At 42.2% G+C, this 18516-nt stretch overlaps 1 protein-coding gene across 1 annotated transcript in view; it reads left to right on the top strand.

The window, feature by feature from the left end:
- PFKL (phosphofructokinase, liver type) overlaps positions 1–18516 on the top strand; it is a 160604-nt gene that overhangs the window by 5904 nt on the left and 136184 nt on the right. Inside the window, exon 4 of the mRNA XM_083153592.1 lies at positions 6273–6317. Within this exon, the coding sequence (XP_083009718.1) occupies positions 6273–6317 (45 nt within the window). The remainder of the gene's footprint in view (positions 1–6272; positions 6318–18516) is intronic.

Raw genomic sequence — 18516 nt, forward strand, 5'->3', positions numbered from 1 at the left:
ATGATATAGACTCCCATTTGTCCTCTTCCATGGACGTTACGATTTAAATACCTGGGAATTTGGATTATTCCTAATTCAAATGATTTTGTTTTTCAAAATATTGATCCTGTAACACAGGAGTTTAAATCCAAGATACATCCTTGGAAAAGGTTACCTTTACCAGTGATGGGCCGCACTAACTTAGTTAAAATGGCTATTAAGCCTAAATATTTATATTTATTACAGCATTCACCTGTATATTTTCCTAAAAGATAGTTTACAACTTGTTAGTCGCCGTCGGTGGTCACATCAGGTTGCTATGGCAACCCAGATGCGGCCGCAGTGCTGGAGCTAACTTTTGTCTGGTCAGGCCACCGTCCGGCTCTGACATCATACCAGGAAATGTGTGGGCGGCAGCAGGGTATTTCAGGGAGGCCTTTGCTGCAAACAGGTGCTGCTGATATTTCCTTCTGTCACTTAGGTGTCAGAATTGTCTATAGTCAGTCAGCCTTATCCTGTGTGATTATTCCTGTGTGATTAATTAGTCAGCCTGTACTTAGTTGAAATCTTGTCTAGTCAGTCAGTTAGCAGTATTAGAGAAGCAATTTGTGAGACATTAGTCAGCTAGTCAGCCAGTTTATCTGTGTACAAATTGTTAGACTAATCCTGCTAGTCTGTTCTCTGAGAGGGATTTCCAGCCTGAGACTAGAACACTGAATTAACAGCTGCAGAGAGTTCCAGCCTTTACCTGTATGTGAGCTTTGGAGTGGTGTGTTCTCCCTGACATTACTCCCTAGTGTCAATACAGGAAAGCTTGCAGCTGAACGATTCAGTGGAGCCGGTGGTTCTGCCGACACAGTCGGTTCTGGTACTTCCAGTCGGTCTCATCAAATCTGGTAACACACTACTCCATCTGGTGTGTTTCAGATTATATACTGTGTATAACGCCACACATTTATTTGGTAGGGATCTGTATAAATCAGGGTGATTATTTAATCTCTGTCATTTCTGGTGGAGTATGATTCACTACTTATACCATCCTATGTAATGTTACGAGATCAGTAATATTACCTCCATCTCTGTACCATAACTCTAGGTACATCATTTGTGTGTCATCTTTTACGTATTGTTACGTGTGGCCAGTTGTGAGTAAACAACCTTGTCTCATCCATGCAGGTTACAGTACTGTATCTGTCAAACAGCTAGCTCCCTGCTAACACAACTATAGATAGCGTTATATCCTCCTTTATCTGGGGAGGCGGAACGCCAAGGGTGGCCATACGAGCATTGGTTAAATCGAAGGAGGATGGAGGTTTGGGACTTTCGAACCTACAGGTTTACTATATGGCAGCCCAACTCCTACATATATCTAATTGGTTGAAGGGAGAGGATATCTCAACCTTTTTGGGATTCTTCTCTAAATGGGAAAAATACCATCATACACCCATACAATTGTTATTATCTGGGGTGTCGGTTCTGGTGCTTCCTCCCCTCCTTTAAACAAGCTTTGCTTATATGGCGATTGACTCATAAGATTATTGAATGGCAAGGATTAGAGGAGGATTCACCACTCTGGTACAACTCTCTGTTTAAGGAATTCTTGCTTTTATCCCACAATGATTTTTGGATGAAAGCTGGAGTCTGTGTGGTGGGGCAGCTGTGTATACAGGGAACATTTAAAACATTTCATTAAAAAATGATTATGATATTCCAAATACAGTTTTCTTTAGGTATTTACAGCTGCACAGCACCACTCAGGCTCAGTTTGGGAGAGCCCCTATTGATATCTCAATATTTCCAATAAAAACCCTTCTATTACGGTTAGGATCCAGGGTACAAATTTCCAGAATATACTGTATGGTGAACTTAATAGCCTAAATAATGTACATATATTTGATCCACTAAAAGAAAAATGGGAATTAGATATGGGGTATATTTATGAGAAACAATCGATCCGAATATTGAGCTCTACTAAATATACCACCCCCTGTGTCCGATATCAGCAGATACATTTTTATATCACACATAGGGTTTATCGTACTCCTGTATCTCTCTATGTAGAGAAAAGCTGAGATCTTGCTCCACCTGTCCGAAATGTGGAATGGAGGGAGCAGATTTCTGGCATATGTTATGGTCCTGCCCTCCAATATATGACTATTGGTCAAAGGTATGGAGAGACATTGTAGTTACTGAACCATCCCTCCCTGTATCTAAAGCACGTTTGTGTATATTTGGATTAGACTTAGAAGAGATGTATTCTCCAACAATATATCGGTATGTTCTATGCCTTACAACGCTGGCCAAAGTCTTGATAGCTAGGAAATGGCTGGCCTCGGAATCGCAGAATATTTATAATTTCGAGGGCATTGGTCAATGAGGTATCGGGACACGAAAGAGTTATGTATAAAAGTAGAGGCTCATATCAAAATGATCAAATAAAATGGGAGAGATGGAATATATCGATGTTGGGAATATCAGGGTACTAGATGGTAAATCGGGGAACTAGAAGAGGCAGGGATGAAAAATTTAAGAATATGACTAAGAGATGCTCTTGTGTTATATAAGGTATGGGCAAAATACACATAACTCTTTTCTTTTTTTTTTTTTTCTTTGGCACAAAGTTCACTCACAACAGAGGAAAACATGATTAATATATATATTATATACGTGGATTTACAACAGAGCTTAATCAATCTTTTAAGTTCTTATGCAGTTCTTTACAAACTCATTTTGGTGCTCGACAGGGGACACTGCAGGGTCATGATCTTCCACGACTACAAAAGGGGATTGTTGCAGTAGGAGCAGTTTGAATTAGCTGCTTTTTATTAGTGCTAAATTTTTGTTATTGTTCCACTACTAATAAATATGTACCTAAGTAATGCTCATTTAAACGCTTTACTGATGTTAAAATGGATACACACTTTTCTGAATGTGCTCACAATTCTGAAGCAACTAGTTGAATGGTTGGAGGAAAGTTGGTCTGAAGTGTGGCCAGTAATAACACTGGCTAGACTGTTTTGTTTCCATTTATTGCAAGTGTGTACCCATTTTAACATTAGTAAAGCATTTAAATGAGCGTTAATTTGGTAAGTATTTATTAGTAGTGGAACACTAACAAAAGGTATTAGCACTACTAGAATACGTATAATAATACGCTATGCTGATTTTTTTCATGCTGTCCGCTTGATTCAGCGGATTGATATACAAATGGAAATGTGTCATTCGTCAAGAAAGGGACGCGCTTGCGCGAGAGACACTCGTGCGTCTTATTCCCGTGAACATCCTTGCGGCTACAGCTGTACAGTACAATACAAACTCTGGCAAATGTGCCTTGTAACGTCTGGGTCCCCTAGGCGAATTATAACTGCGACCTGCAGTTTTTTTAAGCCAATGCTGAACACTGTGAACACAAATCCAGAACAGGACACTCTTGTGCTTGAGGCAATTGAGCATCTCATTCTCCGTGAACAGCGATATGACGTCCTCTAAATGGGAGCACTTTTTACATAGACTCCTGAGCACAGGTTTCTATCACCAGGATGTGTAGGCTAGTTGGAAAGTGTACGTCTCTCCGTGCTGGAGACCCGGGTTTGATTCTTAGAGTGAGATTATTTTGTTTGTTTACATTTAAGAATGTTGGGTACTTGTTTCCTAGCACGGCGCCACAGATTTTAATTGTATGCAATCGGGTTTCAAAAATCGGGTCAATCGCATCACATGCAAACCAAATTGCATGCGACGCGATTGACTCGACCAACCTGATTTTTTACATTGGAACCAATGTTAAATGGTCCCTGGGACCCCATTTTTCATTGTATCACCCCCCCATTGTTAACGCCACGCCACGATCAACGTGAACCCGAAGCGTGGCGAGCGCAGCGGTACGCGTCCTCCGACCTTTTCATACCCCCAATATCCACGTCGGCGTGGAGTTGATTTTATATAGTGTGGCAAGTGCAGTGAGCCACCGAGCCCGAAGCGTGGTGAGTGGACGCGCATTACTTCAGACGTATTACGCGTGCGCTCGCCACGCTTCGGGCTCGCCACGCTATATAGAATCAACTCCACGCCAACGTGGATAGTGCGCATATGAAAAGGTCGGAGGACGCATACCGCCGCCCCTCGCAGGGGAAGCTGCCCTCATCACGCTTCGGGTTGGCCTTCATCGTGGGGTGGCATTAACAATGGGGGGGGGGGGGGGGCATTTGACATAGAAATTACCCATCAGGGTGGGTATACAATCAAAAACTGGGTACGGGGGGCCATTTAACATTGGTTCCTATTTAAAATCGGGTCCATCTCATTGGTTAAGGCATTAAGTTAAGGTATGCGATGGGACACGATGGGTGCCGTGCTAGGAAACAAGTACCGAAAGTTGTATTTAATAGAACTAGTCATACACAAAAATCCAGCTTTCCCAAAAACGTTTCTGTGTGTTTCCATGCACACGATCAGCAGCATACTGTTTAATGTTCAGTACTACTGTACGCATTACTCATGCTGTCTCTATAGCAGCCAAACCAACTGAATGCTGTATCAGCTGTCAATCGTGTACATGGAGATGCATGGAAAGCAGATTTTTGTGTGTGCCTACTTATATTAAATATAACTTTCCTAAATGTTTAAATAAACTACCCCCCCCAAAAAAAAAAAAAAAAAAAAAACAATTCCCACTAAGAATCGAACCCGTACAGTATGTGGAACCTACAGTATACCATGCACTCATCTGGTAATGCCATTCGCTAAATGCCAAGCTTATAGCGCTGTGGTGTGACTAGGTGCACTGTGGAAAGTTGGCGCACCAACCTCCATAGGCAGGCTATATGAGTGTGGCTCCATCAGTCTGCATGCAGTAATGGACAGCAGTGGTGACTCCAGAAGGCATACAGGTTCTGCTGAGGCATTTGCATGGTAAATCTGAATCAGGCCGAAAGTATGCCTGCATTACAGTTAGTCCAATTTAATGTTTAATATTTTTAGAGTAAATTAATTGTAAAATTGTGTGCAACCTTTTTAATACTGTGAAAGGCCATTTAAATGTATGATCTGGTACCTCTTTTCCATTGCCGGGCTGGGTTTGGTTGACTGTCAAGGCTGCAAATTCACAGCCTTGCAAATCAACCAGAATATCCCCCCATGTGTAGATGCTGCACTTGTAGTTTTAGGTTTCACTTATATTTGATACTTACAGTAGGGGTATCGATTTGGATTCAATTGAAGCTTATTTCATTGTAAGCCCTTAATACACAGTTTCTGGGATATGTACCTGTGACTATGAGCAAACATGCTTGCGGCAACTGCGATAAGGGTAGAAAACCCTTCTTAAATGGAGCCTGTGTGCAGTGCTACAAGACGCAGTATTTACCACAACTTATTGCATCCCACCCTTACTGTGATTTGTGTTTGAATGTCATTTTGTCGAAGTTTAATTGTTGTTAAAGGACAAAACATTAAGTATCAATTAATCTATATCAAAATGATTTTTGACAAATCCTTTTAAAAAGTACAGTTTTAGAACACTGTTCTGAAATGAACAGCGTCATTTGGGGGTATTTTTACCAAAAGTCGAGTTGCTGTCGAACGAAGTGAAAACAGCCCCGGATTCCAAGATTCGGGATGTTCCAACAGTCTGAGTCCCGTACTGAATGACTCTTTGACTGCCTGACACATAGGGCCTGTTTCTGGTTCACTTGTAAAAGTAAATTCTCTTTCTAATGGGAAAAACCATGTGCACTGTGCCATGTGCACTGCCAGATGTAACCTTGTGCAGAGAGAGTTACATGTGGGTGTTATTTTGTTTCTGTGCAGAGTAAATACTGGCTGCTTTATTTTTACACTGCAATATAGATATCCGTTTGAAGCACAAACCCCACACAAATCTGCCCTTCCTGCAGTGCACATGTTTTTTGTCCATTAGAGAGAGAATTTGCTTTTGCAGGTGAACCAGAATTAGGCCAATTGTGCGTCAGTCATATTGTTCTCCTCAAGCCAAATTCAGGAGCTTAAAATACTAGATTTAAGAAGACATAAGCTCCACCACAGCATAGCTGGTGTCAAAGCACAGTTCTCGACAAAAATAAACATGCTCCATCTGTTATTAGCATTGACGCATCAAAAATTGTTTGAGTCTAAACTTGTTTCAAAAACCTGTTACAAAATTATCAGCTCTGTGGATGTTTTGTGGACTAAATGCAACTTTTTTTCTTATTTGTTTATTTAATATCCTTATTTATTTGCACTTTTAATGTTTAATATTTCTTTGTGTTATACTGAATGTTCTTTTTTCTTTCTAGTCACCAACGGACGTTTGTGTTGGAAGTAATGGGAAGGCATTGTGGGTAATGACATTATTATTTTTATTATTATTTTTGTACATATTTTTTTTCTCCTTATTTTTATTTAAATGTAACTCATTTTGAAGATGTGAATTAGTATTATTGTTTAACACATTGTACACACAGGATTGCAAACACCAGAAAAGGAGGAGCAGCAAGTACAACAGAAAAAGAAATCTAGAAATAGCTCACTGTATTAATTATTACGGGACACTTGCAACATCAAAAGATAGTTTCGAAAATATCACAACTGGAAAATGTATGTGCATAGCTGCAAATGACTTAAATTTTTAGATCACTAACAAAACAATAATCTATGGCTAAAGGCCCATACACACGTGATAATTCCAGCCCGATATCTAAGCAATCTGACTAGATTTATTAGAAATTAAGAATTTACAGCCCCGTATGTATACCACTTAGAGACTGCAATGCGCATATCTTGACTAGGTCTTCACTGCATGCAGTCAAAATCTAGTCGGATCTCCAGTGTTCTCACCAGAGAGCACTAGTTAGCACAGATCACTCAGCAAGCATTGCTGGTGCATTGCATGTGTGTCAACAATGTGTGCTGACTGATCTGTGCTTAAGTACATTGCTATGCACAGGACTGCAGTCACCCCTTGTTAAACGGGGCTTAAAACTCTTGCCTATAGCTGTATGTTTATAGGGATAGATATATTGAAGTTATGCTACACATTCAAAAACATTACAAGCCTATGTGCTTATAAACATGGTTATTAATATGCAGTGGATGCCTCTTTGCTGCTTCAACAGCCTCCTTTTTATTGATATGTATTTTAGATAATGCATTAAAATGGTGAGAATTTGCATCCATTCGGTCACAATGTTGGGTGACAGGGCCAGGCTCTCTATTGGCATTCTAATTTTTTCCAAATGGGATCAGATCAGTACTGTTTATCATCACATCAAACTGTAGAGACTGCATCATCTCATTATATTTTCTCTATCATCCATTCTGGTTTCACAGCTGACCATGAGATGTAGTCGGGTCCAGAGCTGCTAAGGTACCTATGCTATGTTTTCAAAAGGCAGGCTACTCCCTATCCCAGAAGACCTTAGATGCCCAGAGGAGTGGGTGCATATGCTATGGGGCTGTGTGTTGCAGCCAGTTTAGAGTCGGTTTGGATTTTTTATTTTATTAATTTATTATAGCTAGCTGCAGGTTCAGTGTAGGGCAGTGGTCAGGGAACGCGGTCCTCATTACCCCACGCAGTGCACGTTTTGCAGGTCTCCTCACAGAATCACAAGTTAAATAATTAACTCCACCTGCAGACCTTATAAAATGTGTCAGTGAGTAATTAGTACACCTGTGCACCTGCTGGGTTACCAGCAAAACATGCACTGTGTGGGATAATGAGGACCGAGTTTCCTGACCACTGGTGTAGGGTTTCTTTAGAAACCTAATTACACTGCTTTTTAGCACTGCAGGGGCTGACAGAAGCGGTTTTCTGTCAGGGTCCTGTGAGCTGGGGAGAGAGCATTGCTTTTTTCCAGCTCAGCGCTAAGACCTCCTTGTTATTACAAGATTTGGTCTCCTGGGCTCTGGGGGGGACAATTCACTTGCTCCCTGCTAGAGGAAGATCTTAGGTGACAGGCCCCCGTTATGGCGCCACCATTTTACAGAGCCTACTGGCTAACTCCATGGGAGGACATGCCAATTACAGGAGCCTAGCGCAGCCAGGCACTCAAAAGTGATCCTTTTCAAGGGGAGTCACCAGGAGATGGAAGAATCGGCAAATGGAAGCTGCTGAAGGGGGAGTGCACCAAAAGATGGAGAATTTCCTGAGGAAATTCTTTGGGGGCCAAAGGAGGATAATTCCTCTACCCCCTGTAGTGGAGGACTTAATTATGGCTATTCGCCAGACATTAGATCTTGCTGATGTGAACATGATTCATCCAGAGGGTGTTTTCAAGAGAGAGCGCAAGTCTGGGGTGACCTTTCCTTCAGATTGCAGTTTGTTTGTTTGATTTTTAATAAGTGTAGCGTGGAAACCCCAGATAAAAGGGTTGTAATGCCTATAAAATTTGATATTTTGTACCCCATGCCTCAGGATCACATTAATTTGTGGGGAAAAGTTCCCATAGTGGACGCTCCCATGGCTCATCTGTCCAAGGCTACGGCTCTCCTCATACAGAGGGAGCAGCATTTAAGGATCAGGTTGATAAAAAGATAGAGGGGTGCCTTAAAGCCACCTTTGAAGGGGTGGGGTTTGTTTTACGTCCAGTGATTGCTTCAACCTGGATCTCTAAAGCCATGATTGTTTTGGCAGATGCATTGCGTGCAGAACTTCAGCCAGACTTTGAGCTTTAGCTGAGAAATTGAAGTGTGCGGCCAAATATATATGTGAAGCTGGACAAGTGGGCGTCATAGGTGTCGGCTTCCATGGTTGCTGCTAGAAGAGCATTATGACTCAAGGCTTGTGAGGCTGACAGTGCCTGATTAAACAGGCTACAGGTGGAAAGAGTACTTTTATGCCTGTACCGGCGGCAAAATAAGGTTCTTCAAATTTTATGGCCATTAGTCCTTCCTTTCCTTTCTCGTTTCGGGGTGGGAGAGAGACGGACAATCTGGCAGAGTTGAATTTGCCTCTGGCAGAGGAATATCTGCAAAGCCCCGTTTTGGTGTCTTGCCAGATAAATTCTCGGCATGACGGAGTGGAGGGGGTTGACTCCTGCAGTTTCGGACCAGCTGATTGCAATCCAAGTAGGACCCTTGGGTACAGGATAAATCTCAAGGGAGACCCTCCGAGACATTTCTGCCTACAACTCTACCACAGGAAACCCATATGAGACAGGCCCTTTTGGGGGAAGTGACATATTTCCCTAAGAACATGGTGATTCCAGTGCCTCCAGGGGGGCGAAAGAGGTTTTTCTACTCAGGTGTGGATCGTTTTATCGACCACACTAAGGTCGACAGTCATTAGGTCGACACCATTGGGTCCACAGATGGGAAGGTCGACATGTGTTTAGGTAGACATAGCGTTAGGTTGACATGGGTAATGTCAGAAGGTCGACATGATTTTTTACTGTTTTTTTACCCGAATGTTGACACAGTCGACATGGACACAGTTGGAAGTCAACCGCAGCCCCTCACATCGTTTGTTTCGCTCGCAATGCTTCGGGCACGGTGCCTCGCTGCCCTTGGCACACTATTTTATTCTCCCACCATGCCCTAGTGGATGGTAGGGCATGAAATACCACCTGTCGGCTCAAAAAACAATAAAAAAAACCATGTCGACCTAAACACATGTTGACCTTGTCCTATGTTGACCTACATACCTGTCGACCCAAGTGTGGTCGACAATACGACCGTATCCCTTCTACTCAAACCTCTTTTTGGTTCCCAAGCCAGATGGCTCTTTCAGGCCTATTCTAAACCTGAAGTTCCTAAACAAGCATTTGTGGGTGGATCACTTCAGAATGCAGAGTCTGCGACCTGTTTTACAGAGAATGGAGCTGGGAGAATTTCTGGCCTCCATAGGCATTCAGGCATATTTACACGTTCCTATTTTTTCCATCTTCCATTCAAGGTCCTTCCTTTTGGGTTGGCAATGGCCTAAGAGTTTTCACCAAGATTATGGCGGTTATGGCAGCAGCTCTCAGACTGAAAGGAATAGTGATTATTCCATACAGTATGTAGACGACCTCCTTTTCAAGGTGGAGTCACAGGAGTTGCTACAGGAACTTCTCAGGGTGCAATTTTTGCAGCATTGCGGATGGATTCTGAGCTTCAAGAAGTCTCATTTGACCCCAATGTAGAGACTGCAGTTCCTGGGGGTAATACTCGACACACATCTGCATCGAGTTTTTCTTCTGGAGGACAAGGCCAAGGGAATTTGTCAATTGGTGATGTAAATCTTCCAGGCGCCCAGACCATTGCTTTGGATGGGTCTCAAAGTATTGCGCAAGATGGTGGCCACATTCGAGACCTTGCAGTATTCCCTTTTTTCATTTACGGTTGTTTCAATGGAACATTGAGTTGCTGGTCAGACGGGAATCCCAAGGTTTTTAAGAGGGAACAGAATATTTTGTCACAAGAGACGAGAGAGTCTCTTAAATGGTGGATTGATTTGGAAAATCTTCAAATGGGTCACTCCTTGCAGACGTGGTCCTGGATTGTGGTCACCACTGATGCAAGCCTCAGAGGGTGGGGGGCGGTAGCCTTACACCTCAGACTTCAGGGACTTTGGTCTCGGTTGGAGTCATCCCTCCTATAAACCTATTGGAATCAGAGCAATACTGAGGGCACTTCAACAGGCAGAAGATGTCTTGACAGGTTTTCCTGTGAGAAATCAGTCAGACAATGCAACAGCGTTAGCATATGTGAATCATCAGGGCGGCACCTGCAGTCGGATGGTTATGCGGGAGGTGTTGCAGATTCTCAAATGGATTGAGCTTTTTGTTCTGGCTCTGTCTGCAATAATCGTCCCAGGGATGCGGAATGTGGAAGTGGACTTCCTCAGCAGAACGGACTTGCAGGAGGGGAGAGTGGTCTTTACATCCGGTGGTGTTTCAGGAGTTGATAGACTGCTGAGGGCTCCCAGAGGTGGACTTGATGGTGTCTCGACACAATTGTCAAGTTACCCAGTTTTGCTTCAGGAGCAGGGATCCGATTATGTAGGCTGTGGATGCCATGACGGTGCCTTTCAAACTGGCTTATGTCTACCCTCCATTTCTCATGTTTGATTGAGTGCTCAAAAAAGATAAAGCAGCAGAAGATCCAGGTCATTCTGGTAGCACCGGATTGGCCCAGGAGGGCTTGGTATTTGGACACACTTCAGTTATCGATTGCACCACCGTGGTGACTCCCATTGTGTCCGGATCTGCTAAGATAAGGTCCCTTCTTACATCATGACCTAGTTTGGATAAATTATGATGACCTGACTTTTGAAACCACCCTGTTAAAAAAAAAAAATGGGGATTTTCAGACGCAGTCATTCAGACTATGCTGAAGGCTAGGAAACCAGTTTCTTCAGCAAACTATCAGAGGTTGGAAGTTATATTTCAATTGGTGTGAATGACAGAAGGTTCACACTTTGAGGTTTCAACTGGCTAGGCTCCTGGATTTCCTACAGGATGGATTTTTGGCTGAGCCTTAAGTCTTTACAGGTACAGATATCGGCCTTATCTATTTTCTTTCATTAAAGAGTGGCTCTTCTAGAGGTGCAGACCTTTTTGCAGGGGGTGGTGCGCATTAAGCCTCCTGGTCGTCAACTGATGGGACTTAGCAATGGTACTTTCGGTTTTGCAAAAGTCACAGTTTGAACCAATGAGGTCTTCGAATATCAAGTTTCTCACATGGAAGCTAGTTTTCTTGCTGGCAATGGTTTCGGCTAGGAGAGTTTCAGAGTTGTGGGCCTTATCTCGTAAGCTTCCATTTTTTATGTTTCATGACGATAGGGACGTTTTATGGACGTCCTAAAGTGGTCTCAGATTTTCATTTCAACGAGGAGATTCTCCCAGTGTTTAGTCCTCCTGAGGTGGCTAGAAATAGTGACAGGTTGTCAGTTAGATGTGGTTCGTGCTTTACGCATATATGACAGAGTTTAGCCTTTTCGTAAGACAGACACTTTATTAGTTCTTCATGATGTACATGGGTGGCCGGCCTCTAAACAAATTATTGCTAGATGGTTGAGGTTGTGATTTCCTTTACCTACACAAAGGTAGGTAGACCGGTTCCGGCTAGGGTTAATGCCCATACCATGAGATCGGTTGCTTCCTCCTGGGCTGTGAGTCACGGGGCTTCAGTGGAGCAGTTATGCAGAGTGGCCACCTGGTCCTCTGTTCATACCTGTACAAGATTCTACCATTTCCATTTGTTCGCGTTGGAGGACGCTTCATTTTGGGTGAGCAGTCAGATCCCTTTCTCTGAGTCCATCCTGATGCAACAACGCTCCCTCCCTTACGCTCAGTAAGTATTTACACCTGTTCATGTTCTGCTAAAGTTTCATGTTATATTTTTTATGTGAATTGTGCATATTAATGTATTCATGTGCTGTGCTGAGTAATGTATCCTAGTGGGCTCTTGGAGTTGAACAGAGGTCTTCTGGGATGCAGCAGGGGAGAAGCCTGCCTCTTAAAGTCATAGCATAGGTTCCTTGGCTCCTCTGGACCGGACTACATCCCATGGTTAGCTGTGTCACCAGAAAGGGATCAGAACGGTAAGTTCTTACAAAAATCCCTTTTTATCCACCCTATAGCAAGGGACTTGTCAGAAATGGACAAGCACACTAATTAGACAAGGTATGTACATACATTTTGACAATATCTTGTTATAACTGCTTGAGTTGGCATTGGTACAGAATAGATTAAAAGCAGGCTACTGTTAGAGGAACCAAATATGCCCTGGGACACAAAGATCTGCTGCTAAAGTAAAGTAGGAACTGATCATAGTCCTGCAAGGGAGAAAAGAACAAATTTTGAGTAATACTGACGACATTATGAGTCATGATAAAAGAAGGGTCTTGGGTAACTTTTATTCTAGTATTACCTTCTCTCTATGTGCTGTAAGATGATAGTTGAGCATCAGGTAGTTCAGTTAGCAGGAGATTGCAATAGCCAAGATTGCAGTATTGAGGAAGAGAAAAATAAATAGGACAGAGAAGAATGTCTTCTTGTTGGCGCACAGAAGTTGATTTAAATTAAAATTTCAACAATTGTGTTTTTTAAAAACTGTATTCTTGTGTCTTTATTGTGTCTTTTTAATGGAAGCGGTACATCTGTCAGAACAGACTTAGGTCTACAGTCATTAGGTCGACCCCGGAAGGTCGACTGTCCCCAAGGTTGACAGGGTTAAAGGTTGACATGGGCCAAGGTCAACATGGTTTTAGGTCGACAGTCATTAGGTCGACATGAGTTTTTCACTGTTTTTTTACACGAATGTCGACACAGTTGGAGTCGAACCAGCTCGGCACACTATTTTATTCTCCCACCACGCCCTAGTGGATGGTAGGGCATGAAATACCGCCTGTCAGCACAAAAAAACAGTGAAAAACTCATGTCGACCTAATGACTGTCGACCTAAAACCATGTCGACCTTGGCCCATGTCGACCTTTAACCCTGTCAACCTTGGAGACAGTCGACCTTCCGGGGTCGACCTAATGACTGTCGACCTAAGTCTGGTCTGACAGATGACCGTTTCCCCTTTTTAATCATGAGTCATATAGAGTATCAAATCTTGTAATTAGTTTATCAGGGATAAGGTATGTTTTGACACCAGGGGTGAAATGTTATAGGGTAACTGTAACAGATTACAGTATGTGGATACTATTAGGAACTCCAAAACCACTAGATTCTGTACATCTATGTATGGATTAACCTGTTAGTCAGCATATGCTTAACCTAACTCAGATGTTCTTCATATGTGACATTAATGAATAACATTCGGGGGGGGGGGGGGGGATAAATAAAAAAATAAAAATATAAAAATAAATAATAGAAATAAATAAAATAAAAATAGGAATAAAAATATTTTTATTTCTATTTTTATTTTATTTATTTTTATATATATTTTTAATTTTATTTTTTTGATTAATCCATAGCACTCCAAGCACCAAACCCCATAAGTACCTTTTAAATTGGAGCAGCTTACCAATCAGAGCGCGGTCAAAAATAAAAAAAACTATGAATGAATAACAGACAAACTTACTGTATAGCCTAACGGGCAATATTGGCACATTCTTTCTTGTGCGAATACATGGGATGTGCTTGCCCTGCTACCAAGAGGGATTCCCAATAATCAAATATCCTTATTAAGGTAATAACCAGCAGCAATTCCACTCCCATGAGATTGCCAACCTGGTGTCAATACATACCTTATCCCCTGATGAACTAATTACAAGATCTGATACTCCATATGATTCATGATTAAAAAGACACAATAAAGACACAAGGATACGTTTTTTAACTCACAATTGTTTGTTTGTTTGTTTGTTTGTACACATTATGTAAATATTTCACTTGTTTGACCGTTTTTCTTTTATTTGAATATATACAATAAAATATTACATTTTAATTAAAATTTCTCTATCAACTTCTGTGCGCCAACAAGAAGACCTTATTTTCTGTTCTTTTGGTCATTTGTATCATATATTGTCTTTGGCAGCACCCTCATCGAGAATGATTGTCCTATATCAACATACTATCTCAATTGAGGCCTACATAGGTGCTGTAGCCCAGCCTGTACAGATTTCCAACCCTCCCCTTCCCTTTATCAAAGTATTGAGGAAGAAAATGATCATATTTGAGAAGATTTAGCGGTGACTGTGGAGCCATTTGCCAAAATGTTAGGTAATATTTTAAAATAAAATATTACAGGCTTTAGGTATGAAAATTTCTCAAACTGATTTCTCAGGCTATGCAGGTATCATACGAGTAAGAGGTTCACAAGAATTGCAGTGCAACATTCACCTTGCTGTTAGGCTCTTTATTACTATGGACACTCCCGAGCTACGGAACAGGTAGATGGATGCATGTATATGTCATTTCACTACGGATAAAACCCAGTTGTGGCTGATTTGACTGCTTTCTGCTTGGCTTTGTGCTCCTAAAAAGTGCATGAAGTTACACATCTCAGAGCTAGTTATATGTGCAATATGTATAGTATCCCTTGATCGCTGTTTAATATTCCCCAATTCATGTTTTTATTGCTGCCTACTCAGACATCTGCCTGAAAACTGTACAAACTACAGATGATGGCTGCTTTTAGCACTGCCTACACTTTGGTACTTGTTTAGCCTTCCCTAACCTATGTGGTTGTCTGCACTTTTACCTATTATAGGAATGGATGAGAGTGGCTACAACAGTATGTGCATATTCCTTTGTGTAGATATACTGTACTTTTTTTTTTCTTTCATTTACACTTCTGGACGAACATTGTTTTTCTGTTGTCTCCAATATATTTCTGTGCTACTTACTTCTGTACAAAGCCTCTACTAGTGCTGTCATATGACCTGGCCTTGGAGGTTCATTCTAGGTGGTTTTACTTTGGTTTCACACCAGGATAATTAACTTTTAGAGATGTTTCTTAAGCCACATTCAAGATCAGGCTAGACTGAAATAATGTGTAATATTTTCTAGTGACTAAGGGCCTGTTTCCGAGTTTTGCACAAGTAGTATCTTCTGCTCATGTTCACCCTGCTCTTGTGAGGCTATAGCGAATCACCTGGATGTCAACCTGCAGCTATATATAAATGAGTTTATTGGGTGGTTTGTATGCAAAAAGTGCTAATAATGATGGCAACTGTTTTCTCAAACTGATATATAGAGGCAGTGTTAATAGGTTAAGCCAACTGAATACAGGTGGAAATTCACAGCTATTTGCAAACTGAAATGAATAAAATTCAAAAAATGGTACAGCATGCACATGTTGTTATTATGGTGGGCTGTAAAGGTAAGTGTCAGGGTTATGCATTAGAGGATAGTTAGTCATAGCCAGGCTGTGAGATGGTTTGCATTAGTGTTGGATCAAGATACTTACTAGAATTTGTTTGGATTCTGATCGTCGGGATCTAGACTGCTGGACTTTAGTACTCAACCTATTATGTTAATGGACCAGATTTAGGTAACCAAGAAAATAGTGGATTAAACTCCTTTTTAGATAGATATTTTTAAACTCTCTTGTGTAGTATTAGGGATTTTCTTATTTATTGGGTGGGGGATACCTTGGAATTTCTTTGGTATTCTTTTATTCCATAAGGCAATATAGAACCGATACAATCATAAGGGGGTATTGAATCTACTGCCACTATTTCCAACGGGGGAAATAGCTGCGGGGCCCTATTCAATGCTGTCTTCCCCGACAGCATTGAACAGGGATCTCAGCAGAACGTGCCCAACTTTACAAGCAGTTGGGCACGTTCTGCCGAGAAAGGCCGGGAATTGAATCCCACCTGCCGAGCTGATGTCGAGCCGTCCGAGAATGGGACTGGGTCACTGCTGGTGGGCTAGCCCGACAGTCATGACGCTTGATTGAATAACTCCCTTAACCTCTACATACATAAAATGTGCTGTAAAAAACAGAAGAAAATTCATACTTTGGGCCACTCACTGGACTATATAGCTAGAGGACTTATCTTACAGGGAATCATTACAGACAACCGCTTATTTTAAAATTCAGCTTTTATTGAGATAGTGTATGTGTGTGTGTGTGTGTGTGTGTATATATGTATATATATATATATATGTATATATATATATATATATATATATATATATTAATGACAAAATGTAAAAAGTGTTACAGACCAAAATGTTAAAATTAAACTTTTATTGTTGTTCTTCTAAAAATTGCTGAAAGCCAGCGATATATAAACAAAATCAAAATGTGCACAACGTGTTGAATAAAAGAGTAAAGATTAAAATGTTATGCACTGTACTCGTGTTCTGTGTAGTTTTATTCTGTCCTAGATAGCTTTAATAAAAAAATGTAATTAAGTGATAAATGGAAGAAAAGAAATGAGCGCTATGACAATATGTAAGAGAAGAGAAAAGGAAAAAATGATTGTAGTGATAAAGCCAAGAATAGGAGAAAAAGGAAAAAGCACCTGTAAATAAAAAGCCGGTAAAACAATGTTTACACTCTTAATAGAGTGTTTGAGATTGTCCGTGGGCTGGGCTGACCCTACCTCTAACGTGCGGGGGCTGAGAGGTAGGGTCAGCACAGCCCACGGACAATCTCAAACACTCTATTAACCCCTTCAGTGGTGGGTTTTTCTGGGGCAGGAGTACCTAAATAGGACAGGTTTTTCCTGTCCCAGAAAAAACATCCACTGATGGGTTAGAGGAGTCCTAGTGCTCCCCTCCCCTCCTGTGACCCCCCAGCCCCTCCGCTCCAGTGATCTACAGCGGAGCTCCCCTGCCGCTGCAGCCGCTGCCAGTTATAGCAGCACACTAGCAGGCGGCAGGCTCGGCTAGGATCGGGAGGACTCAGACGCCTAAACACCCGAGCGATCTGAGTCCCCCCAAGCTGTGCCGAACATCCCCGAGCCTGCCGCCATCTCTCCCACAGTAATGGCGGCGGCAGGGGAGCTCCGGCGAACGATCGCCGGAGCGAAGGTATGGGGGGGGGCACAACACTGGAGGTGGGGAGGGACTCGGAGCGGCCTAGTGAGGGTCGCTGCTGAGGTGATGCGCTAGTGGTGCACACCTGCAGGCACCACTGGCGCACACCTGTAGATTTGTGGCATGGCCGGAAATTTTCCGGGACTGCCCGCTGCGGCACCGCAGCTTGGCCCGGAAAATTTCCGGGACTGCCACGGAAGGGGTTAAGAGTGTAAACATTGTTTTACCGGCTTTTTATTTACAGGTGCTTTTTCCTTTTTCTCCTATTCTTGGCTTTATCACTACAATCATTTTTTTTTCTCTTCTCTTACATATTGTCATAGCGCTCATTTCTTTTCTTCCATTTATACGCTATTTATTATTGAGCTTCTTATTTTATAGCGCAGTGCACACAATACTCTATTGTAATTAAATGATACCACTATGGGATTTCATAAATTTCTTAAGTGTGATCTGCTGATTCTGTTTATGTTGACCTCGTAGCAGAGTTAAATGAGTAATCTTAGAACAGTTCCAGATACATTAATCTGTTACTTTTTAATAGTAGGTCATGAAAGATCCTTATTTTTGTATCTCGGGATCAAATCAAACCAGGACATATATTAGTATGATGGAACTGTAGTATTTTTCTCATCCAGGCTAATCTGCCATACATACACCTAGGGGGTTATTCTGGTTGATTCACAAGGCTGTGATTTCGGAGACTTGCAAGTCCCCCAGATGCCTCCCACCAAATGCTGGTACGCACCAAATCCCCCCCTCCCTCGCATACCGCATATGTTCACACGGGCTGTGTATGGATGTTGAACATAAACGTCCATTTGCAGGCTGTGGGAAACACCAACCTCATTCGATGGTCGCCGAATTATGTGGAAAGTTCACGCTGTACTGTCAGGTAACCTTAGATATGCGTGGCATCGGGCAGCTGGCATCCGGTGAAGTCAGCTGAACGCTCCTGGCACCCACGTCATGGGCCGATTACCATGGAAACACTGATGAAATGCTGGCCGTTACCATGGGTGCGACTATCCTCCCCCCGCTCGCAGTGTTGGGTGCGTGTACCAGTCGAACACCCTGTTCCCCGTGGCCACATGCACCACACCAGCCACCTACCTG

Source organism: Crinia signifera, chromosome 7 (genome assembly GCF_055691185.1).
Source record: "Crinia signifera chromosome 7, ASM5569118v1, whole genome shotgun sequence".
NCBI lineage: Eukaryota > Metazoa > Chordata > Amphibia > Anura > Myobatrachidae > Crinia > Crinia signifera.